The sequence below is a fragment of the Dama dama genome, chromosome 18, assembly GCF_033118175.1.
Source record: "Dama dama isolate Ldn47 chromosome 18, ASM3311817v1, whole genome shotgun sequence".
NCBI classification, from domain to species: domain Eukaryota; kingdom Metazoa; phylum Chordata; class Mammalia; order Artiodactyla; family Cervidae; genus Dama; species Dama dama.
In genome coordinates, this window is record NC_083698.1 from 97,261,174 (window position 1) to 97,287,926 (window position 26,753).

Below are 26,753 nucleotides of genomic sequence, written 5' to 3' on the forward strand. Positions count from 1 at the left end.
TTCTTTGCTGTCTTCCATAAGGGTGGTGTCATCTGCATGTCTGAGGTTATTGATATTTTTCCCAGCAATCTTGATTCCAACTTGTATAGTGTTATAATATTTGTATATACTATAGTATTTTTGTTCTACTGTTGATGGACATTTAGATTGTTTCTCATTGTGGACTTTTATGAAAAATAGTGCTGTGAACATTTTTGAGCATGTTTCCCAGTGCTGCAGAGTTTCTCCATGGTGAAAGTGTGAATCACAAGGTGTGTGCATCACTAAGGAAGTTCATTCACTCATCCACTAAATATTATCGAGTACTGCTATGTGTCAAGTACATGTTTAGGTGCTTGGAATATCAGTGAACTCAGCAGATGATTTACATTTTACTTGTGATAGCCAGATGATAAATAATAAATATGAATGAAATAGAAGAATAGCTGCCCAAGAGAGAAGAATCAGAGCAGGATTAGGGGAATTTCTTATGCAGGAAGGTGCAGGGAGTGGTGGTGGGGGGCGGGGTGCAGGCGTCATCAAAGGTAATATTTGAAAACAGACTTACAGGAGTCTATGCACCATTTAGAACTTTTTCAACCTTATAAATACCAGAAAGAAACAACTATGGCCATTAAGCACACAGTGATGAATGATTAAAAAGAAAGTATCTTCACACTTCTCACAGAATTATTTTTCTTTAGTTAATCAGATTTTAATCACTCTAACTTCTGGAAGGATATATTCCAGATCCTGATCTCTATCAGTCTGTATAAAGGAACTTTATTTTATTTTTAATTGGAGGATAATTGCTTTACAGTGTTGTTAGTTTTTGGTGTACAACAACTTGAATCAGCTGTTCGTATACAAATATCCCCTCCTCCTTGAGCCTCTCTCTCGCCCCACCCCTCTAGGTCTTCACAGAGCACCAAGCTGAGCTCCCTGTGTTATACGGCAGCTCCCCACTGGCTCTCTGTTTTACATGTTAGTGTGTATATGTCAGTGTTGCTCTCTCAATTCGTCCCACCCTCTTCTTCCTCCACCATGTATGTCCACAAGTCCGTTCTCTACATATCTGTGTCTGTATAGAGGAACTTTAAGTGTACTCAGACTTGAATAGAAATTATGTTTACCCGCTAACTTTTTATGGGTAACAGAGTATTGTTGAGGTAGCGTTTACTTGGTTTTAAATTCACTTAGGTTAAATTCACCACCATACACAAATGGGGTTCTTAATTCAGGCACTAATATCCTGTCTGTCACAGTGATGCAATCTGTGACCCCATAGCTTTCTATGACATTTTTGTAAAGTGTGGCAGTACAGAGCCTGCCTTCTGTGGTCACTTGGCCATGGGTTCAAATCACAACCCCACTACTGTGTGACCTAGGTCAGCTTAATCTGAGTCTCTGTCTTCATTCCTCCTCTGTATGAGGATAAAATACTACCTACAAGAAGAGCACTAAATAAAGCTTAGTTATTTGTTTTGGTTTTTTTTTTTTTTAACTTTTTGTTTTGAAATAATATATTGATGGGAAGTTAGAGAGAGGTCCTTTGTACCCAGTTTTTTCCCCAGTGATTACTTCTTATATAACTACAGTGCAATATCAATCCAGGAAATGAACACTGTTACGATAGTGAGTATAGTTCTAATGCAACTTTATTACATGTGTTCAATTCAATTCAGTCACTCAGTCGTGTTTGACTCTCTGTGACCCCGTGGACTGCAGCACGCCAGACCTGCCTGTCCATCACCAACTCCTGGAGTTTACTCAAACTCATGTCCATCGAGTTGGTGATGCCATCCAATCAACTCATCCTCTGTTGTCCCCTCCTCCTCCCGCCCTCAGTCTTTCCAAGAATCCGGGTCTCTTCAAATGAGTCAGCTCTTTGCATCAGGTGGCCGAAGTATTGGAGTTTCAGTTTCAGCATCAGTCCTTCCAATGAATATTCAGGACTGCTTTCCTTTAGGATGGACTGGTTGGATCTCTTTGCTGTTCAAGGGACTCTCAAGAGTCTTCTCCAACACCATGGTTCAAAAGCATCAGTTCTTTGGCGCTCAGCCTTCTTTACAGTCCAACTCTCACATCCGTACTTGACTACTGGAAAAGCCATAGCCTTGACTAGATGGACCTTTGTTGGCAAAGTAATCACATGTGTATATTCATATAACCTCACAAGATGCAGAACAGTTCCAAACAATCCCATCACCAAAGCTCTCCCTCTTGTTACCTCTTTATAGTCAAACATACCCTCTTCCCCCAGGCCACATTGTCCCTAATTTCAGGCAAAGCACTAATCTGTTTTGCATCTCTGTATTCTTTTTTTTTTTTTTTATGATAGGGACTTTTTATTGTAAAAGTCAAACTGAAGTATATTGAACATTTGCTCCTATATGCCTAATAATATATTTTTTTCATTTGTCCAACTTTATTGAATTATAAGTCATAAGCAAAATAAAATTCCATGATTTTAAGTGTCCAGCTCAATGAGTTCTGATAATTGTATACAGTCTGGTATCAGTGCCACAATCAATACACCAATACACAGAATATCTGCATCACTTCAAAACATTCTTTTGTTCCCTTTCACAGTGAATTCCCCTACCCAGCCCCTGGCAATCACTGATATGCCTTCTCTTGTTAACAGTTTCGACTTTTCTAGGTTTTCATGTAATGCAGTCATACAGTGAGTGTGTTCTTTTGTGTCTGGTTTCTTTTACTTGGCATAGCCATTTTCTGATATTCACCCATGTTGCTGCATTTATCAGTAGACATTTCCTGTCATTGTGAAGTCGTATTTTAACATAAGGATATGTTATAACTTGGTTATCCATTTACCTGCTGATGGGCATTTGCATCTCTGTATTCTTGTCATTTGGGGAATGTTATGTAAGATCATTCATAAGACCTTTTGAAATTGACTCTTTAAAAAACTCACGCTAATGCCTTTAGGATCCATCCAGTTTGCTCTGCCTATCAATAATTAGTTCCCTTTGATTGCAACTGTTATCCCATGGTATGGATGTACCACAGTTTATTTAACCGTTAGCTTATTAAAGGAGATTTGGGTCCTTTCAAGTTTTGGGCTCGTATGAATAACACTTAATTAAGATTTGTGAAGTCTGTGGGGTCGAAAAAGAGTTGGACACAACTTAGTGACTAAATAGCAGCAGTAGCAGTTCAGATTTTTGTGTGAACCTAAATTTATTTCTGCTCAGGAGTGAGATTGCTGATTCATATGATAAATGTTATGTTTAGTGTTTTTTAAGAAACTGCCAGACTGTTTTCCAGAATGGCTCTGTTATTTCACACTGTCAGTGGGAATGTGTAAGAGATCTAATATCTCCACATTTTTTAATAGCTCTGTGCTGATAACCCATCATGATCTTAATTTGTATTTATTACCTGATGGCTAGTGATGTGGAACATTTTATCATGTGCATATTTGCCATGTGCATATCCTTATTGGTATTGCATGTCCTCTATGTATTTTGTCCATTTTCTAATTGGGTTGTTTTTGTTTTGAGAGTTCTTTATACATGGTAGATGTGAATCCTTTGTCAGATCGGTGGTTTGCAGATATTTTCTCCCAGTGCATAGCTTGTTTTTTCATCTTCTTTATAGGTCTTTTGCAGAACAAAAGTCTTAAATTTTGATGAAATCAAATTCATCCATATTTTTCTTTTATGGATTGGGTTTTTTATATATCTAAGACCTTCAACAAGTCCTATGTTCTTAAGATTTCTCTTGTTTTCTTCCAAAGATTTTAGTTTTATGTTTTATATTTAAAACTGATCCACCTTGAGTTAATTTTTATATAAAAAGTGAAGGTTAAGTTGAAGTCCAGTTTTTCCTATGAGTACCCAGTTGTTTCAGCCATTTGTTGAAAAGTCTTTCCTTTTTCCACTGAATTGTGGAAAATTCTCACGCTTTTGTCACAATGAGTTGCACTTACTTGTGTGGGTGTATTTCTTGTTGCTGTATTCTATTCCATTCATCTATGCATGTATCCTGCCAATACCATCCTGTCTAAATTACTGCATGTAAGTCTTAAAACTGGATAGTGATTCTTTTCACTGTATTTTTCTTTTCCCAGAATTGTTTTAGCTATTCTAGTTCTTTTCCTTTTCCACATAAATCTTGGAATAATCTTATGTATATTTACAAAAAGATCTTGCTACGATTTTGATAGGAATACACCTAGCCCAACAGACCAGTGTGGTGAGAATTTACATCTTTACTGTGATGCATCTTTCAATCCAAGAAAATTAAGTCTGACAGATTTTATTCTTTTGGGCTCCAAAATCACTGCAGATGGTGACTGTAGCCATGAAATTAAAAGATACTTGTTCCTTGGAAGAAGCTTTATGACAAACCTAGACAGCATATTAAAAAGCAGAGACATTACCTTGCCAACAAAGGTCCATCTAGTCAAAGCTATGGTTTTTCTGGTAGTCATATATGGATGTGAGAGTTGGACTATAAAGAAAGCTGAGTGCCGAAGGATTGATGCTTCTGAACTGTGCTACTGGAGAAGACTCTTGAGAGTCCCTTGGACTGCAAGGACATCCAACCAGTCCATCCTAAAGGAGATCAGTCCTGAATATTCATTGGAAGGACTGAGGCTGAAACTCCAATACTTTGGCCACCTGATGTGAAGAGCTGACTCCTTAGAAAAGACCCTGATGCTGGGGAAGATTGAAGGCAGGAAGAGAAGGGGACAAGAGAGGATGAGATGGTTGGATGGCATCACCAACTCAATGGACATGAGTTTGAGCGAGCTCCAGGAGTTGGTGAAGGACAGGGAAGCCTGGTGTCCATGGGGTTGCAAAGAGTCAGACATGACTGAGCAACTGAACAACAACAATCTTTCAGTCTACGAACAGTATCTCTTATCAACATTTTGTAGTTAGTCAGCATAAAGATGCTTTTACACCTCTGTCAAAAATCAGTTGACCCTACTTGTGTAGGTCTGTTTCAAGTCTCTATGCTTTTTCGTTTATCTGTGTGTCTATCCTATGGTCAATAACGGACATTCCTAATTACTCTTGCTATGTAAGTCTTGAAATTGGATAGTAATTCTTTATTCTTCTTTCCATTATCCATTCAGCTATTATAGCACATTTGCCCTTTAATATAAATATTAAAACAATCTTGTCTCTATCTGCAAAAGGAAATGTTAGGATTGTATTAGGAATTCTGTTAAACTGGTAGATCACATTACTTTTTACTACATTGATTATCTCTATCCATGAACATTGTCTCTCCATATATTTAGATCTTTTTTGGTTTCTAAATTTTGTAGTTTTCAGCATACTAGAACTATACATGTTTGTTAGTATTTAATTTTGTTTAGAACTGATTTCCATATAATTAAATGGCTATTCAAATTATTTTATAGTGGTTTGTGCCTTTTGAGGAACTGGTCCATTTCACTTGTATTGTCATTTTGTGTGAGTACTGTTCTTAGTACTTCCTGTCATCCTTTTGCTGTCTTGTGGTCTGTAGTGATATCCCCATTTTTATTCTTTATGTTTGGTAAGTTGTGTCTTCTCCTTTGTCTCTATCAGTCTTGCTGGAGGTTTGTTAATTTTATTTAACCTTTTCAAAATCACAAACTTTTTGTTGAATTAACTTTCAGTTTTTCAATTTTATTGATTTCTTCTCTTACATTTATTATTTCTTACCTCCTATGAGATGGAGGTTGAAGTCTTAAGTTTCTTGTGCTGCATCCCTTGCTGTCCTGGTGAGAGAACTTCCTCCTCACTGGTCAGTGGTGTGGAAGTTGATGCTCCCACTGGGCACTGCTAATACCTCCCTGGATGATAGGGGTATGGGTGCCTATTTAGTGTTTCTCATGTGTTCTTCACTGACACATCAAAGTAGAAGGGATATAGGGATGAGGGAGGTCTGGACTTTACACCAGGCCTTCAGCCTGGAGGCGGGGGAGTACCTGATTACTGTTCTGGGCATAAAAATCAGGCTCCTCACGTCATCTCCATGGACACTGCTGGGGGCCTCATTACCACCCAGTGAGGACCAAAGCCCTAGCTCCCCACCAGGCTTCTCTGACACAGGCAGCAGGGAGTGGTTGCGGCAGCTGGTTTCTGCTTGGCCAGGGTTGAAGCTGAAGCTTCCCACTGAAACTCTGCTGGTGGGAGAGGAAACAGTGTTTTTTCTGTGGTGTTTAGCTGCAGTTTTCTGTCTTGCCAGACTGCACTGTTCCTGGTCCTTTGAATAGAGGGAGCAGCCTTTTGTGATTTTTTTTTTTTAATACGTTTTGGTGTTTTTGAGTTGACAGCTACATGAGCTCCCACTTTAGCATATATGAGGCTAAAAGAAAACCCAGCAAACTCACCATTGTCATTCTTCGGGTCCTGAGGTCTCTAGACAGCCTGCCTCCTTTCTGCCTTTCTCAGTTGTGTATAGAATGTGTAGAGTCTTTAGCTGTGCTTATCTGGAATAAGGAACAGCATGTTTATTAACATAGTAGATAAATGCTCAATTCTTTCTATGAAGTTCATTGCCACATTTTTACAGATTTGAATTACTGATTTCTTGTCAGTTCTATGTTCTATCTATACCTTCTCCCAATTGAGGGCTTATTTTCCCATTTTCTTCGTGGTAATCTTTTGCCTAACTGTAGTTATTAACTTTACTGAAGTTGAATTCATTCATTTCTCCCTTATGCTCTTGCTTTTTGTTTTCTTGATTAAGAAACTTATTCCAGCTCTAAGGTTACACAGATACTTTCCTATATTTCCTCATGAAAGTTTTAAACTTCTTCATCTGTCCTATCCAAAAGTTTGAATTAAGTCAAGTAGGGATCTGATTTCATCCCTCTCCCACTGTAGAGAGCTGTAGCACCATGACATTTTCCTCCCCTTTCCCACCAATTTCTAGTGCCACATCTGTCGTGTGTGTAACTGCATTGAATCTATAGATACGTTTGGAGAGACTTGGCATCTTCACCATCAAGAACATGGTGTTTTCATTACTTAGGTATTTTTTGTTAATGATTCTAAATAAGCTTAACATTTTTCTACACAGTGACCTTACACATTTTCAAAACTTTACTCCTAAGTACTTAATGTATTTTTGTTATTGTGAGATAGTTTTAGTTTTTTTAATTAAGATTTTAAAAATTTAGATTTTAATTCATTCATTTATTGTTTCACAACTCCCACAAAAGGAAATGGGACACGGGGACGAGCTCTGTGAAAGATCTCCCCTCCCCCAAAGGAACACTGTTTGCACTTAAAGGAAGCAAATTTGGTGTTTTCTGAATTCCCATGGATATTCTAAACAAAATAAGTATGTCTGTGTTCCACTTTTAGCAATCCTGATCTTGTAGGTCGAGAGAGAACCAGAAGTCTAATTTAATTCCTTTAGGAAGGTCCATATGATTCTGCACATCTCTCTGAGAGAAGTTGCTAAACATTAAAAAGAATAGCCTGAGGGGATATTTATTTGGAAGAGCATCTCATTTAAAGTTATGAGCATTTTTTCATCATTTAATATACTAGTGTGGGACATACACATAAACACACACACTATATGTATACACACACAGAGCACACAAGTATAAAATGCATATATGTACATAAAAGTGAACTGCTTTATGTTAAGTAACAACAGGTATGAATTTGAAGAGAGTGGACCTGTAAAAGAATTCATTCACAGTTTGAATGAGATGTGTTGGGTTAGGACTCCATATGTTTGTTTTAAAACTTAGAATGTGAGCTTATGATATAAAATAGGATTGGTGGTTGCATGAGGGTAGGGGGTTGGGGGTGGGCAAAAGGTGAGAAGGGTCAAAAGTTATAAATTTCCAGTTATAGAATGAGTAAGTCATAGGGATATAATGTACAATATGGGGACTATAGTTAATAAAACTGTATCACATATATGAAAGGAGCTAGGGGAATGGATCTTAAGTTCTCACCACCAAACAAAAAATAAAAAAAACTTGTAATTGTGTACAATGACAGATTTCAACTGAACTTTTTGTGGTGATCGTTTTGCAATATATTCAGACATCAGTTCCTTTCGTTGTGCAGCCTAAACTTACTGTGTTATATCAATTATGTGTCAATTAAAAAAAAAAAAGTTAAAAATACAATTTTGTCTTTCCCAGTTGGAGTCATTCGATGTCCTGTTTGCAGCCAAGAGTGTGCAGAGAGACACATCATAGATAACTTTTTTGTGAAGGACACTACTGAGGTTCCCAGCAGTACAGTAGAAAAGTCTAATCAGGTAAGTGTATTAAGTCTTGAGTCTCTTGCTTCCTCTTAATGTGGCAGCCTAGAATACTGGAGAACTTATCATGCATTTGATTGGTTTGTCTCAAGCATATCGTTAATTAATTTCAAATTATCCCTTCTCCCTGCTTGGCTTTCTTTCTCCTCCCTTTTAATGTATTTGCTGGGTAAACTGGGTTGTTAGTCCAGTAAAATTAGCCTTATTCTGAATTTTGTGCACCTCTTAAGTCATTTGACATGCTTCCCTCTCTGCTGTATTTTGTGTAAACTGGTGATAAAAATGTAGAGGCTGGTTTATATTTGAGTCCCACTGGGTGAGAGGACGTAAGAATAGTTCCATCCGTATGTCTGTGTGTCTTTCAAGCAGAAAGATTGTGATGCTTGGTTGTCTTTTTTCTGATGTTAACGGCCATCAATGATCACTGCCAGGATTCCATATTTCACTCAGACTTTGAAAAAGGATGACATTTTCATTCTGTCATTCTCCTTTATTTCTCAACTGGAATAGGAAGAGAAAAGCATCCTTCATTTATTCTTAGGTTTACAGGAGAGGTAGATAAATGCTCAATTCTTTCCCTTGAGTTGCTAATTTTTAGAGTAGTGATTTATTTTCTTAAGATTCTTCAGAGGTGACTAACAAGTGGTATGTGTGCTTATTGTTATGAACTAACTCATGGAGTTTTAAAATGAAATGTGTTGTAGTTATTCTTTTTGGTGCTCAATTTGTGCCATCTTGGCAATGAGGATTCCTGAGTCCTTCCGACACAGCCCAGTAGTCATTGCTATCTCTCTTGCTTTCTGTTTTGACAAGATCTTGTTCATTTTCTGTTCTATACCTTCAACCAGCAGGAATTGGTTCTTCTGAGAGCCTTGGTTCCTTTTAGTCTGAAATGGTATTTGGAGAACATAATATAGATGCTCTTGAGCACTTTGTTGGCCATTTTTCTATGATTTTCAAGAGAATGATGTAGCAAATGCTTCTTATTTTTAAAAGAGGGAGGAAAAAGGAAAAATATATCAAGGATATATTGACATTTTTAAGTCGAATCTAGAATTATAGATGAAAAGTTGAGCAAATAGGAAGCCAACTAAGATGATCTTTTCCTCTGGCATTGCAATCTTCCTCCAGTACCACCTATTGTTAGACTCTAATGTGGAACCAGCTCATTAAGCATAAATGAGGCTTGCAGAGTAAGAGTGAAGACAAATAGAGTTAGTACTGAAAGTAGAAATTATAGAATTGTCTCTGTCAAAACAGAAAACAAGGTAACAATTACTAAATGTATGTACTGGGGATATTCAACCAAATCATCACGTTTTAAGGTTACTTAAAATAAGTAATTTTTTCCTATATGGTTAAGTCACCCACTTGATAGGCAGGTTCATTTGTTTCATTTTGCTTTTGTTTATGGTTTTGTTTAGGGCTTTAGTTTTTTTTTTTAGGGCTATGAGCCATGCCATGTAGGGCCACACAAGATGGACAGGTCGTGGTGGAGAGTTCTGACAAAACATGCTCCACTGGAGAAGGGAATGGCAAACCACTTCAGTATTCTTGTCTTGAGAACTCCATGAACAGGATGAAAAGGCAAAAAGATAGGACAGTGAAAGATGAACTCCTCAGGTTGGTAGGTACCCAATATGCTGCTAGACAACAGTAGAGAAATAACTCCAGGAAGAATGACGAGACAGAGCCAAAGCAAAAACAACACCCAGTTGTGGATGTGACTGGTGATAGAAGTAAAGTCTGATGCTGTAAAGAGCAATATTGCATAGGAACCTGGAATGTTAGGTCCATGAAACAAGGTAAATTGGAAGTGGTCAAACAGGAGATGGCAAGAGTGAACATCAACATTTTAGGAATCAATGAACTAAAATGGACTGGAATGGGTAAATTTAACCCAGATGACCATTATATCTACTACTGTGGGCAAGATTCCTTAGAAGAAATGGAGTAGCTCTCATAGTCAACAAAAAAGTCCGAAATGCAGTACTTGGATGCAATCTCAAAACAACAGATGATCTCTGTTCCTTTCCAAGGCAAACCATTCAATATCACAGTAATCCAAGTCTATGCCCCAACCACTAATGCTGAAGCAGCTGAAGATCAACAGTTCTATAAAAACCTACATGACCTTCTAGAATTAACACCCAAAAAAGATGTCCTTTTCATTATAGGGGACTGGAATGCAAAAGTAGGAAGTCAAAAGAGACCTGGATTAACAGGCAAATTTGTTCTTGGAGTACAGAATGAAGCAGGGCTAACAGTTTTGCCAAGAGAACGCACTGGTCATAGCAAACACCCTCTTTTGACAACACAAGAGACAGCTCTACACATGGACATCACCAGATGGTCAATACTGAAATCAGATTGATTATATTCTTTGCAGTCAAAGATGGAGAAGCTCTATACAGTCAGGAAAAATGAGACCAGGAGTGGACTGTGACTGAGATGGTTGGATGGCATCACCAGCTTGATGGACATGAGTTTGAATAAGCTCCAGGAGTTGGTGATGGCATGCTGCAGTCCATGGGGACACAAAGAGTCAGACACGACTAAGCGATTAAACTGAACTGAACTTAGTTTTTTTTTTTTTAATTTGAAATTTGTGAAACTACATATAAAATATTTATATACTGGTTCCAAAGAAAAATCTATGACACAGAATGTTTTCAGGGAACTCAAACTTCTATCTCCATCTTCACCTACCCTATTTTTTCTCTTATCTTACAGCTAACCATTTGATTTCTTTTATGGTTTATCCTTGCACTTTTAATATTGTTTTATAATCTAAGTTATTTTAAAGATTTAAGCAAATAAGTCATTCCAGCTCATCTGCGTCTTTCTCAGATAAGCAGTAGTATGGTATGCTTTAACACTTAGCTTTTAGTTTTACTTTTTATAGTGGACATCCTTCCCTAAAAGTATGTATAGAAATCCCTTACTCCTTTTTGCTCCAGAATGTAGAGATTAAGTTTCAGGTGACATCCTTATAGAGATGATAGTTGAAGCTGAGGGAGTGGATGAGACCAATCCTTAAACCTAACAAAAATTTACAGAATCCAGAGGAGAAAGAGTAGTGGTGGGATCCAAAGAGGCAATCTGGGAGATAAGAGGATCTGGAAGTGTCAAGGAATCAAAATTATTTCTAGGACATAAGAGTGGCATCAAATGATGTTAGAAAGGTGGAAGGCAAGAACTGAGAAAGAGCAAGTTTGGGTTATAGAAGTATTATCCAGGTATTTAGAATTTGACTAATGTAAACCACTGACTGAGGGGAAAACATTTTTTTCCCAATCATAAATGGTGTTATGAGGACTATTTATGTGTTGTGTTACTTTAGCATCTGTTCTTAGAAAATAGGGCCAACATCTACACAGTTATACAAGCTGGGGAAAAGGTACTAGCCCTTGCTGTCTCTTCATCTCGCATATCCAGGGCATCCTCCAAACCAGTCAGCTTTACTTCCCAAATCTCCTTCATTCATCTCCACTTCTAGCACTGCAAAGGGCTCCTACTTCCTTCTGTGCAGAAACACTTGCCCTTTTTCTGGTCTGGTCTCTACATTGCAGGGACAGTTGTGCACTTTCTGTGATTTTAAAAATGCACTTTTTGGCCACATCACTTAAAAACTTTTAGGAGACTTCTTCAGACAAAGACCAGAAGTGTCATGTGATTGTCTGGCCTCTGCCTGCCTTGCCATCAGCTCCTTCTCTTGCCAGTCTTCCTCTTGATCTCTCCACTTTAGTGTACTGGCTTTCTGTCAGTTCTTTGAACCTGCCATGTTCTTGCTGGAGGCTTTGGTATATGCTTTTCTCTCTGCCTAGAAGACTTTCACCAGTAATTGATGACTCAGCTTTCTTATCTTGGTGCAAATATGATCTCTTCAGAGAAAGCCTTGCCTGGGTGATGTCTCCTCACTTTCCCCAACACTTCAGCCCTACTCACAAATGACTTTCGCCCATCATATGTTTTTATAGCTTCTTATACCTTTCCTTTATGGCACTTTTCAATCTGTAGTTTCGTATTAGTGTGATTATTCCAATAATGTTTGACTTCCCCCATGTTATTCTTCATAACCACTTAGTAAAATTCATGTTATTGCCATTATTTTAAGATGAGCATTCTAAGTAACCTGCCTAAGACTACTCTTCTGGTAAGTATGGGTTCATTTATGTGTGGTTAGTTGTGTGACCACCTTTTCTTTATTCTCAAAAATTGATGGGACATGTCTCTTTTATTAGGTATGTACAAGCTGTGAGGACAATGCAGAAGCTAATGGGTTTTGTGTGGAGTGTGTTGAATGGCTCTGCAAGACATGCATCAGAGCTCATCAAAGGGTGAAATTCACAAAAGACCACACTGTGAGACAAAAAGAGGAAGTATCTCCAGGTAATAAATTAGTTTTTAAATCTCATTTTTTCTCTGTCCTTCCCAGATCATTCTTTCCTTCCCATACTAACTTGTTTTGATACAGTTGTAAACATTAAATATACTCTTTCTTTCAATACAAGAAAGTCTATTGTAGTTGAACTTGAATACTTGTAAATGTTGGTAAGTAAATGTTGAGTAGATTTAGAATTCTTCTGCATTATTTATTCACAACCCTCCTCCTATAAATGCCTTAATTTGGTATGAATGTATAACTAAAAAAAGTTGCTTTTAAAATTTCTTTATCTCTTTCTTTTTAAGATGATAAGGGGTGGGTGAGTTAAAAGAAGTTTTACAACTCTTTTTCTCACTGATATTCTTATATTAAACCTGTTTCGTGATATTTATTATGTAGGTAACTAAAGAAGCTTTGCTGTTTATGTGATGATGGTTTGTGCATTTTTGTTGTGTTGCTTATAATGTAAACTAATACATTATAGTAAAATATATATGTAACTTAAAAATTGACTTTCTAACCATTTTTAAGTGTACAAATTGGTGGCATTAATTGTATCCAAAGTGTTATGCAACCATCACCACTATTTCCAAAACTTCCGTAGCACCCCCAAAATAAATTGTACCCAATAAATAATAATTACCCATTCCCCTCTCCTCTCTAGCCCCTTTTAACCTCTAATCTATGATTTATCTCTATGAATTTGCTTACTCTAGATATCTCATACAAGTGAAATCATATGGTGTTTGTCCTTCAATGTCTGGCTTATTTCACTTACCTCAGTGTTTTCAGGTTTTATCCATGTTGTAATATTTATCAGCTCTTCGTTCATCTTTACGGCTCACTAATATATTTTTGTTTAAAAATTAATTCACTGCTTTTTATTCACTGAGTCAAGAAGGGTTTGAATGTCTATTCTATATTCTAGGAACTTTGCTAGATTAAAGAGATGAAGGAGTGAGTAAGACAGGTACTTCCCACCCTCCAGGAGGTATCAGTATGATGAAGACTATGAAAAGATTAGCGATCATAGTTTAGCCTCATAAGTTCTGTAGACGCACATGAAAGGAGTACGAAACGTAGACTTGAGGATTTACATTGAAAGCCACATCTGGGACTTCAAAGGTGAATAGAAGTTCATCACATAAATGAGAAGGGTGGAGAAAACCAAAGCACATGGCACAAATTTCCAGAGGGAGAACACTGATTGTATCTGAGAGTAAGATGCAAGAAGTGTAGTAAAAGATGGGGCTAGGAGTTCTGAGACACAGCAAAAGGGATATAATTTCCAAGAACACCAATGAAGAAAAAAGAGAAAAGGCCAGGTATAGTATCAGGTAAATTTAATAGATTAGTACTAGAAAGACTTGTTTTTCTGTGAAGTCCAATGTCTATTGAAAAAGAGATTAGAAAAATTAAGGACTTAAAAGGTAAGGGACATGAAGGATACTTGAAATAGCTTCAGTTGAAAGAGAGCTCTAGCTTTGGAAATAAGATTACTTGGTAGCATCAAGGTTGCATTTGATATAGCACTTAAAACTTCCTCTGTCAGTCCCCTGGAGTGTGATGTTTATAGAGGAGAAGAATTGAACTATTTATGGTTGGAGTTTAGTTGGATTTCCAAGGGGTAAATGATGCGGATAATGGCGTGTGTTGACATGAAGAATTTGGAGTTTTAACTGTAGAAAGAAAGTGAAGTTGTTGGGATAGAAGTGGTTAGGGACTGGAGATATCAGTGAGGTATAATGAGAGTAGTTGAAGAATTGGAAAGTTAGAAAGTAGAGGTTATTAGAGTGGGATATTTGAATTTATGATTACAGAAATGGAATAGTAACAGACAATAGAAAATCTAGGGTGAGACCATGATATATGTGAAACGGTATAAATAGCTAAAATGAAGTATAGGTCTCTAGAGATGAAAAAGTCTGAGAGGCTTGTCTTTATGTGGTGCTCTCTACAGACTTCTCAATCATCCGGGCTGATCATGATGCAACTTAGGGCTACGAGGATGACTGTGGGTCAGAATCAAAATTCCTCATAAATAAAAGAAGCCTATAAATGGGTGACATGTTAATTATCTAAATCAGGTGCTATAATAATATAATTATTCCTGAAGAGCAGGCACAAACCAGGATGTCCCAAGCCAAGCAAGGATGTCTGACTACCCATCATCTACTGTGATGCCCAGATGACTTGAACCTCAAGGAGATGGGAACAGGGAAGCTATGACAGTATTGAGCCATCTTTGCTTTGCTGGGATTCATTCCATTTGGTCTTGTTGTATTGTGCTTTTAAAATTCTTTTAATACATTGCTAACTTTCTCTGTCTGGTTATTTATTTTCCTTTTATTCCAGAATTTTGTTTTCCCTTCTTTTTGATAAACTAGACAGTAGTTTAACTTTTTGTGTTTATCCCTAAATTTATCTAGTTGCCCTCCACATATTTTTAGTTCATTAATTTTATTTTTAATTCCCCTCAGCTTACCTTCAGTTCAGTTCAGTCGCTCAGTCGTGTCCGACTCTTTGCGACCCCATGAATCACAGCACGCCAGGCCTCCCTGTCCATCACCAACTCCCGGAGTTTACTCAAATTCATGCCCATTGAGTCAGTGATGCCATCCAGCCATCTCATCCTCTGTCATCCGCTTCTCCTCCTGCCTTCAATCCCTCCCAGCATCAGGGTCTTTTCCAACAAGTCAACTCTTCTCATGAGGTGGCCAAAGTATTGGAGTTTTAGCTTCAGCATCAGTCCTTCGAAAGAACATCCAGGACTGATCTCCTTTAGGATGGACTGGTTGGATCTCCTTGCAGTCCAAGTGACTCTCAAAGAGTCTTCTCCAACACCACAGTTCACATGCATCAATTTTTCAGTGCTCAGCTTTCTTCACAGTCCAACTCTCACATCCATACATGACCATTGGAAAAACCATAGCCTTGACTACACAGACCTTTGTTGGCAAAGTAATGTCTCTGCTTTTTAATATGCTGTCTAGGTTGGTCATAACTTTCCTTCAAAGGAGCAAGCGTCTTTTAATTTCATGGCTGCAGTCACCATCTGCAGTGATTTTGGAGCCCAAAAAAAATAAAGTCTGACACTGCCTCCACTGTTTCCCCATCTATTTGCCATGAAGTGATGGGACCAGATGCCATGATCTTAGTTTCCTGAATGTTGAGTTTTAAGCCAGCTTTTTCACTCTCCTCTTTCACTTTCATCAAGAGGCTCTTTAGTTCATCTTCACTTTCTGCCATCAGGGTGGTGTCATCTGCATATCTGAAGTTATTGATATTTCTCCCAGCAATCTTGATTCCAGCTTGTGCTTCTTCCAGCCCAGTGTTTCTCATGATGTACTCTGCATATAAGTTAAATAAAAAGGGTGACAACATACAGCCTTGACGGACTCCTTTTCCTATTTGGAACCAGTCTGTTGTTCCATGTCCAGTCCTAACTGTTGCTTCCTGACCTGCATACAGGTTTCTCAAGAGGCAGGTCAGGTGGTCTGGTATTCCCATCTCTTTCAGAGTTTTCCACAGTTTATTGTGATCCACACAGTCGAAGGTTTTGGCGTAGTCAATAAAGCAGAAATAGATGTTTTTCTGGAACTCTCTTGCTTTTTCGGTGATCCAGGAGATGTTGGCAATTTGGTCTCTGGCTCCTCTGCCTTTTGTAAAACCAGCTTGAACATCTGGAAGTTCACGGTTCCCGTATTGCTGAAGCCTGGCTTGAAGAATTTTGAGCATTACTTTACTAGCGTGTGAGATGAGCGCAATTGTGTGGTAGTTTGAGCATTCTTTGGGATTGCCTTTCTTAGGGATTGGGATGAAAACTGATCTTTTCCAGTCCTGTGGCCACTGCTGAGTTTTCCAAATTTGCTGGCATATTGAGTGCAGCACTTTCACAGCATCATCTTTCAGGATTTGAAATAGCTCAACTGGGATTCCATCACCTCCACTAGCTTTGTTTGTAGTGATGCTTTCTAAGGCCCACTTGACTTCACATTCCCGGATGTCTGGCTCTAGGTGAGTGATCACGCCATCATGATTGTCTGGGCCGTGAAGATCTTTTTTGTACAGTTCTTGTGTGTATTCTTGCCACCTCTTCTTAATATCTTCTGGTTCTGTTAGGTCCATACCATTTCTGTCCTTTATCAGCTTACCTTAGTATTGTTTAATCAGTCATTTTATTTATTTGTATTCTGCGTTTCCATTTAATGTTGTAACATAAGCATTACCTGGTCTTATCTCCACCCTAGATAACTAATTAAAAAGTTGTATGTGGATGACTACAATGTAATAATGTACATTTTATGATTATCTCTATGTCAGTGGGTATCCTCTGTTAGGAGTTTTGCAAAAGTGGGGAAATAATTTTTCCATCACCTCTTTTGTACATTTTTATTAGATTTTTCTGCATCGCACATTAAAAACAAAAACTACATTTGGAATAAGGAGAATTCCAGTTGGTTTCACTCACTTATCTGGGCTATTTCTTAAGATTTTTTTCTTTTATTTCATCAGTTCAGTTCAGTTCAGTCGCTCAGTCATGTCTGACTCTTTGCAACCCCATGGACTGCAGCACTCCAGGCCTTCCTGTCCATCGCCAACTCCCAGAGTTTACTCAAACTCATGCCCATTGAGTCTTTGATGCCATCCATCTATCTCATCTTCTGTCGTCCCCTTCTCTTCCTGCCTTCAATCTTTCCCAGCATCAAGGTCTTTTCAAATGATGAGTCAGTTCTTCACATCAGATGGCCAAAATATTGGAGTTTCAGCTTCAGCATCAGTCCTTCCAATGAATATTCAGGACTGATTTTCTTTAGAATGGTCTGGTTGGATCTCCTTGCAGTCCAAGGGTCTCTCAAGAGTCTTCTCCAACACCACCGTTCAAAAGCATCAGTTCTTCGGCACTCAGCTTTCTTTATAGTCCAACTCTCACATCCTTACTTGACTACTGGAAAAACCATAGCTTTGACTAGACAGACCTTTGTTAGCAAAGTAATGTCTCTGCTTTTTAATATACTGTCTAGGTTGGTCATAACTTTTCATAAGACATCTTTTAAGCTATACACTTTCTTTTTCTCATGAATTAATTTTAATGTTAACATTTAAAGTGAAAAGTTCATCTTTTCCTCCAGAAATGAAAAAACTACTTGATATTTTACTGTCTGTGAAACCTAGTGGTGATGGTGATGTGATGAAGGTGTACCTCCTTTACATCTCAGTGGATTTGAATTTAAATGAACACTCTAATAGTTATTTACTGTTTAATTATGTTAATTTTCTTCTTTTTGCTCCCTCCCGCATGTCTCTACAGAGGCAGTTGGTGTGACCAGTCAACGACCAGTATTTTGTCCTTTTCATAAGAAGGAGCAGCTGAAGCTTTACTGTGAAACATGTGACAAACTGACATGTCGGGATTGCCAGTTACTAGAACATAAAGAACATAGGTACCTGCATCTTTGATTATATGCATAGATTTATAATATAGCTTTAGGAGGACTAGATGACTGCTGGCATCACAGCAAAATGGCAGTCTGTAAATGTTTCCTTTGGCTAGCAGTATGTTGACCTATTAAAGGATTTTTCAACTTAGGTGTTATTGACTTTGGAGCCAAGTGATTCTTTGTTGTAGGGCCTATCTGGTGCATTGTATGGTGTTTAATTGTATGGTGTTTTACCTCTATTTACTAGATTCCAGTAGCATTCTCCCAATTGTGACAATTAAAAATGTCTCCAGATATTGCCAAATGCCCTGGGGAGGAAAATCACCCCAGTTGAAAACCACTGGCCTGCACACTTTAAAAATATATAGAATTAGTTGCCAGCATTGTAGATGAGATTTTACATTTAAAAAATTTGTAAGTCTTTCGTTTTGGTTTTTTGTTTTGTTTTTAAAGAAAATTGAATCTGTTGTAGCCCTAGGCGCCATATATTTTCATGTCAGCATTTGACTGGACTTAACTTTAGTCCTCTTTAAAATAGTCATACTTCTCTAATTCATCATAGTTCCTACTACAGCTAACTTTTACATCTGTCCTCCATTGGCATTTGAGTTAGCAACAACTGAATTAAACAGTAAGATTATGATACGCTGATATAAATACAATTGGCTTTAAAAAGTCTAGGCTTCCAGTAGTGGCAGACTAGGTAATTTGGACCAGCCATACCAGTGAGCTTATACCAGTGTAACTCAGGGGCTTCCCTGGTGGCTCAGCAGGTAAGGAATCTGCCTGCAGTGCGGAAGACCTGGGTTCGATCCCTGGGTTGGGAAGATCCCCTGGAGAAGGGAAAGGCTACCCACTGCAGTATCTGGCCTGGAGAATTCCATGAACTGTATCATCCATGGGGTCACAAAGAGTCAGACATGACTAAGCGACTTTCACTTTCACTATACCAGTGAAGGTAACTAGAAAACATGGACAAAATATAGAAACCATGGATATTTTAGAGTTGGTAATAAAGAATTATTAACTCACTCCAGTACTCTCACCTGGAAGTTCCATGGACAGGAGAAGCCTGGAGGCTATTGTCCATGGGGTCACAAAAAGTCAGTCCAAACTTAGCGATTGAACATCAACAATAATTACTAGATCAGGATTGGGTTGCAGTGGGGACAGAGAATGGTACAGGCTTTTTTCCCCTTTGAAGCATTTGCCTAGAGGTTGAAGGGTGCTTTTAACAAGTTCTCACACCTAAAAGACAGGGATTGGAGTTCCGGGGTCACAAGGGCTAAAGGCTTCTCCTTGCCTTGCGTTGGAATCCTGAAAGTCGACACTATTTTGATAAAGATCAACTAGTTAGTAAATAGTTCCTCACCAGAACTAAAATGCAGAATCAAATTAACCAGTACCTAAAGTTGGATTAAACTGAAATCATACTGCTTGTGCCTCAAGATACCTGGTAGAATAAAATGTGAATCCTCCCTGGAAGAAGACATCACCCTAGACCTCAAATCTATTTAATAATGAGTTTGGCAAAATGGGTTCAGCACACAATTAGAAATAACCAAATATGTTAGGCAATGTGGTACAAGGCAATGTGAACAATGTCTAGAAATTAACATTACAATAACTGATTAACTCAGTAAAGGGTTTAAGAGCTGATTTGACATGCTAGTAAATGAGAATTCATGAACTGGAAGAAAATTAAGAAAACATCAAAATTAGCATGATAAACAGAAAGATGTAAAATGGATCAAAAAGATGTAACACAGTGTGTAATTTGGCTCCAAGAAGGAGAGAGAGAATGGGAAGGAAGCAGCATTTGAGGGCAGAGTATAACGGCTTAGCACTTTGTAATGTGAAGATATCTAGCTCATATTCTAGAAGCCTCATAACTCCTCAGCGGGATAATTTAAAAGTAAAGTAATATTTTTGAAGTTGAAAAAGAAAATAACTATAAAACTAAAATTCTATACCCAGTGAACATATTCTTCAGAGATGAGAGTTAATGAGAAAGACATATTCAGACAAAATAAACAGAGAATATATCCCTGGTAAATACTCACAAAAGCACTTTAGGCAGAAGAAAAACAGTAGGTGATGCGTGATGGAAAGAGTAGTAGTTAAAATAAGTATGAGTAAATCATAATAAGTGTTGACTTGACAATAATGTCTTAGTATGTGTCAGGTGTGTGTTATATGTCACACAGCAGACGTGTTAGGAGGATATGGAGTTCATGTCCTTAGCATTGTTTAGGAAGACGGTAGTAAATATAAATTAATCTTAGATGATAAGTCAAAATATGCATTTTCTAATGCAGAAAGTAGTTACTAAAAGAGTAGTAAAAATCAATATGATTATCATGATAACAGAGGAAGTGGAAAAATTAATAATTAGTCTAAACTCAGACCAAAGAAGAAAAAACGAACAAAGAGCAAGTGGTATTTAATAATACTTTGATAGGTTGGTAGATCTCTAAATATATTTGTAGTTATAATAAACATGGATGGATAAAAGTTTCCAAATTAAAACATTCCAGGCTGAATAAGGAAGCAGAGAATCTGGAATTCTCTAGGCCAGAATACTGGAGTGGGTAGCCTTTTCCTTCTCCAAGGGAACTTCCTGACCCAGGAATCAAACCAGGGTCTCCTGTGTTGCAGGAGGATTCTTTACCAGCTGAATTACCAGGGAAGCCCAAGTTAGAAATCAGTTTAAATAAAGCATCAAGGAAGTTCCAATAGATAATAGAAAATATTTTTATCTGAATGATAAAGTATCCTTGAGGTATACTGCTAAAGCCGTGATTAGAGGAAATTATCATTAAATGCATATATTCTATGTTAAGGATAAAAAATAAAGTAAACATTTATCTCAAGTTAAAAAAGACAGTAAATTAAACCCAAAGTCAGTAGCAAAAAGGATATGATAGATACAATGCAGAAATTAATGAAATAGTCATAGTGAAAAGTTGGATCAGAAGAGTCCTTTTAATTTAGTAATATCTATAAAGACTCCCTTGTTCTTAAGGGATAATGAAGGGAAAAGCTGCCTTCTATGGATATATTTGGTATTTTTTTTTAATTATTGTTTACATCCTTTATACCCATTATCATACAAGTGGGCTTCCCTGGTGGCTCAGATGGCCCTGCATTGTGGGAGACCTAGGTTCAATCCCTGGGTCAGGAAGATCCTCTGGAGAAGGAAATGGAAACCCACTCCATTATTCCTACCTGGAGAATCCCATGGACAGAAGAGCCTGGCAGGCTGCAGTCCATGGGGTCGCAAAGAGTCAGACACGACTGAGCAACTAAGCATACCCATTATCTTAATCTTCTATTATTTGTTTGCTTTGGGGCTTTTCCTCATTTTAGACAGACATATTTGTGTGAAATAATTTGCTTATTATTTTTTCAGATACCAATTTATAGAAGAAGCTTTTCAGAATCAGAAAGTGATCATAGATACACTAATCACCAAACTGATGGAAAAAACAAAATATATAAAATTCACAGGAAATCAGATCCAAAACAGGTAAATTTATATTTGTGGTATTATTTAAATCATCTTTATATACAATGTATTAAGTATATTAATTTTAAGAACAGACAGTTTGCTCAACTCATGGTGAAGTACATCCAAATGAGTTGCCAGATGGGTGTAATAACACAGAGCTGATAAGACTTGTCCAGAAACTTTGAATTTCTGGAAAGTTTGAGAGTATTAGTCTCGGCCATGAAATTTAAAAACTTTGTTATTATTAACAGCTCATTTATCAGGTAAATATTAATAATAATTTTTAATTATTTGCTATTTTCCAATTTCCCAAGAAATGCCAGGATATAAAAACTGTAAAGTATTTTAACAATTAGATAAATACTTGCTATTTTAAGGAAGAAGAACATATCATAGAACATCAGGAGACAGGGCTTATAAAACTGTTTCACATACCTTTTACTCTTTAACAGGTACAATACTTAAAAGAGTTTCTACATATTACCTGTTATACTTTTGTCCTCCAAGGAATCAAATCATCAGCTGTCCATGTCTTACAGTTCAGTGATTGAGGGAGAAAACCACTGACCTCTGTGGAGAAGAGGGAATTTGTCTGGTACCCCTTTTTATCCACTTGGGACCCACACTGACATTTGTATAACACCTGTGAAACTCCATGACTCCTTTCCTTTGTTGTTGTGCACACAGAAGTAACATGTCACTGCTTAAAAAGATCAAGAAAGAGCCTGAATAAGGGAGGCCTTGCAGGAGTTTTCAGTGCTGTTCACAGGGAAAAAATAGATCAGCCTCTTACAGTTCATCTTCCTTAAGATCAGTTGTCACAATCTGTTACTCTGATCATTTTGCAGCATGGCTAGGTGGGACATTTGGTACTATTTTCCAAGGAATTCCTTGGTTTACCTGGTTTTCTTAAAGAAGATTTTAAGTATAATTTAACCTTTTTTTGATAACCTGGTGGTGTTGTTGTTATATCTATTTATTATTATACCTTGTGGTAATAAAAGCTCTGTGGTGTGTCTTTTAGTTTTTATTATTCTTTTGTTATTAGCTCTCATTTCATTTTACCTTTCTCTTTCATATAAAAACTGTAGCTGACCAAATACTATTTTCTTTGCCATATTCCAACCAAGTACTGTATTTGGCAAAATTGACATATCTGGTGGGTTTAAAATTTTTGTATTTAAGTAATGGGAAGTATATAATGAATATTTATGGAATGATAAGGATAGTTTTTCCCATCTAATGGCAAAGAGTAGCAATTGCAAAATAACTAATTATATATATATATATATATATATAAACTATCCACCCTTGATGAAATTCACCCTTTTGACTTTTTTTCTTTCACTGTGTATATGGTATGAGTTCTGAGCCAAAGTTTACTTTAAAGAAAAAAAAAAAGATATCCATTTATTCCAACCCTTGTTCCAGTTGTTGAAAAGACTATATCCTGTTGCTGTTAAACTGCGTTGGCACCTCTGTAGAAAATCATTTGACTATATATGTATAATATTATTTTGGACTTTCCAATTCATTCCATTTTCTTTCTTGCTAATACCACGCTTGCTTCATGACTAGAACTTTTTATAGTAAATCTTAAAATCAGACAGTGTGAGTTTTCCAAATTTGTTTTACTTTTTTTAAAAGTTTATACTAGTTTTTAAAAATAATACATTATGATATGGAGGGATTTTATTTTTTGAATGGTAAGAATTTAAAATTTTGAATTAGTTGCTAATTATTAATATCTTTATAGCCTACTTGATTATAAAAAGGTTAAATTTACTGGACTGGCTTCGCTATTAATTCATTTTTATTCATATGCAAACATGGTATTACTTGTCCCTTTTTTCATTCTGTTCCACCATCATGAGATTTTTGTTTGTTTTTTGAGGTTGTTTACTTCCTTGATCCGATAGCCAATGTTGATGTTCAATAATTATCTTGAAGAATTTCCAACATGGCAGGGAATAAATAGCCCAGAGAACTTATACTCAATATTTTGTAGTAATGTATAAGGGAAAATAATCTGAATAATAATAATACATATATGTGTATGTGTAACTGAATCCCTTTACCATATACCTGAAACTGATACAACATTGTAAATCAAGTATAATTTTTAAAAAAAGAATTTCCAACAGAGAATAAAATCCCTGCCCCTTTGATCTTAAGTTTTGGAAGATAACTATGGGAGAAGCAGACAGAAGAAATGAAGCCTTTTATTTACCTCATAATGTTTGATGGTGGATGCCTCATTTTTATCTGCTTCTATAAGGTATTCTGGTTTGATGCTGTGTATTTTTTTTCTCATCCATCTTGATCTCCATGAAAACATTTTCTCTGATCAAAGGAAAAAATGTATGGTGGTATGTAAAAACATAATGTTATTTGGCTGCTTATTTCAAGACAAATGTGTTATTAAAAGTAGCTAACTATTATTATGGTCTTTTGGTTTTTATTCAGATAGAATGAATGGGCAGCAGTTCAGATGACTAAGATAATTGTGACACATTTAAGCTTTTCTACTTCTTAGTTGCAGTGAATACAGTAGAATTCAGAGTCATGGTTTTCCTTATCTTGTTTATAAGTTTTTTTTTTTTGTCTGTCCTTACAGGCTGAGAAATTTTCCACATGTCATCATAATTTTTCTGAATATTATTTCCTTAAAATGTGTTCATTGTTTTACAGTTTTATACATTTTTAAGATTGAACTGAAGTGACTGTCTTTTGGAAGAATTATATTTTTGCTCTCTCATCTTTAAGAAAGTCAATTTAAACTGAAGGACCCTTAGGAACAGCCAAGCTTTTAAGAGCTGAAAACTTTCTGGTCTAATTTAGACATTAGAAAATCAATATTGCGTATTGTAAAACAAATATGCCTTAGATTTTAGATTTTCCCCTTTTGTTTAATTTTCAGGATAATTGAAGTAAATCAAAATCAGAAGCAGGTGGAACAGGACATTAAAGTTGCCATATTTACATTGATGGTAGAAATAAATAAAAAAGGTAAAGCTTTACTGCATCAGCTTGAGGTAAGTTACTGTTAATGGGACAAAAGTAGTGATTGTATTAAGTGTTTTCTTATGTATTTGTGAATTTAGAATCATAGCCTTTTTCATACAATTGTTTTTATTTGTGATTCAGTAATATTTTAGGCTCTACCTTGTAGGTGACCATTTATGACTTTAAAATACACTAGGAATGTCTTACTCCTTATTGTTTACTTCATAGCACAAAGCATAATGCCTTGCTTGCAGGAGGAGCTTGGTAAATGTTAAAACAAGATGAACTATTTTAGAGATTCATTGAACTGACAGCTTTGGGTCCCCAAAGCAGTGCAGCAAAGTTTTTCAGTAAGTTACCCTAAGCTATATTTAAATCTCAAATATATACGTTTAACCTTAGGAGAAATTAGATAAAAGGTTGTGCCTCCTCCCCTCAACAGTCTTAATTGTGAAAGCAGTACTCAGGGAGTGATGCTCAAGGTACTTAGGATAGTTTTTTCTCACTGCAGGTAAGAAAAATATTACTGTCTTAATCAGCTTTTTTACACACATAAAAGGTCAAGATCCAGAGTAAATGTTTGACTCAAATAATATGAAGCTACAACTTCTACATGGTATCTTAATGCAACACTAATGCATGATATTTTGGTATTCTTTTAATATATTGGTACAAACGGATTTTAAGAGAAGAGAAGAAAATTAAGAAGAGAATAAAAGAATCCTAATGTTTGAAGATTTAAGGGGAAGAAAGCTCATAGAAATAAGTTAGTTCAACCTCTTTATCTATAGTCGACAAAATTGTAAGGTCTTTGTCAGCAAGATCTCTTCCTCTTGGAAAAGCATGATCATTCCCGTGGTTTATCAAACATACAGGAAGCAGAGACCAAAATGATTCTCTCTCCTTTTGGAAACAAATACATAGTGAAAAAATTTTCTGGCTAGGAGGAATCAGACCTCATTTATAGTAACTATATTTTCAAGGTTCTAGGGTGCATTGGGAGGTTGTTGGTTTGTTTAGCTAGAAGCATTTAAACTATTTTAAAAGATGTCAGAGAGCTCTACTTATAATCAGATGTCACACTGATTTGCTTTCTCAGAGTGAATAGTGCACACGTTGCCGTAGCTGTTTCCAAATTTCACTGTTAATCAGGGTCGCTTGATTTTTAAAAATCCAGGAAAGAACACAAGATGACTACATCTTCAAATCTCTAAAAGTAAACTTGGTCATCAATATTATTTTAAATCAACTTTATATATTGACTTACAATTTTTACAGTGACTTTTAAGTATTCTTGTCAGTCTTCATACCCTTTCTCCTGGTTCATAGGATCCTCCTTTAAGGCAAATAAATGTAATCAGTGTTTTCTAATAACTTGAAAAAAGTCAGCCAAATAGTTATTACTATAGAAGACCAAGAAATTTGGGCTTCTGATTCTCAATTTGCAACATCTGTAAAAGTCAACAGAATTTCTATTCTTTCTAGAATGTCTTTAAGAAACACTTAGGTTTTGTGTGGTCAGAGAGAGCCTAGCAAATCATCTCTGAACTTAAGATTAGACACAACAAAGCCATTAGTAGTCACTGCAATGACTTAATTCATTTTGAAGTTGCTCAGTGATATCTGACTCTTTGCAGCTCTATGGACTGTGTAGCCCACCAGGCCCCTCCGTCCATGGACTGGAGTGGGTTGCCATTTCCTTCCCCAGGGGATCTTCCCAGCCCAGAGATCAAACCCCGGTCCTCCACATTGCAGGCAAACGCTTTACCATCTGAGCCACCAGGGAAGCCTCTAATTCAGTTTAGCATGTATGTATTTTCCAAATTTGAAGCCAGGGTGTAGGTTCACTTTTTCTGTTGAGAATATAATTCCATATTGGAGTATAGCAATTTTACGTAACATTTCTTAGAGCCAGTGAAAGGTCCTGTTTTCTCCTCCTTTTCTTGCCAGGTAAAGGAGACCGTGGGGGTAGAGACCTTTAAAATAGCCCACATTTAGTGGGGCTTTCTTCTCCTCTGGACTGACCTATGTTCTTGTTTGTGTACTTCCCTTGGAGAAAATTCTGTAGTGTGCTTTTCTGTGGCTTTTCTGAGAGTGCATTCATTCCATTAGTCACTGTATCAGTTGGTTCATGGCAGTTTTCAATAGACAAAAATTATATGCTTCCCCC

General features: G+C 36.8%; 1 protein-coding gene across 2 annotated transcripts in view; it reads left to right on the top strand.

Annotated features, from left to right (window-relative positions):
• Positions 1-26,753, top strand: part of TRIM24 (tripartite motif containing 24) — a 107,469-nt gene that overhangs the window by 37,515 nt on the left and 43,201 nt on the right. For both annotated transcript variants that reach the window (XM_061165885.1, XM_061165886.1), the window contains exons 2-6: positions 8,117-8,235; positions 12,483-12,630; positions 17,937-18,069; positions 21,479-21,595; positions 24,498-24,612. In XM_061165885.1, the coding sequence (XP_061021868.1) occupies positions 8,117-8,235; positions 12,483-12,630; positions 17,937-18,069; positions 21,479-21,595; positions 24,498-24,612 (632 nt within the window). The remainder of the gene's footprint in view (positions 1-8,116; positions 8,236-12,482; positions 12,631-17,936; positions 18,070-21,478; positions 21,596-24,497; positions 24,613-26,753) is intronic.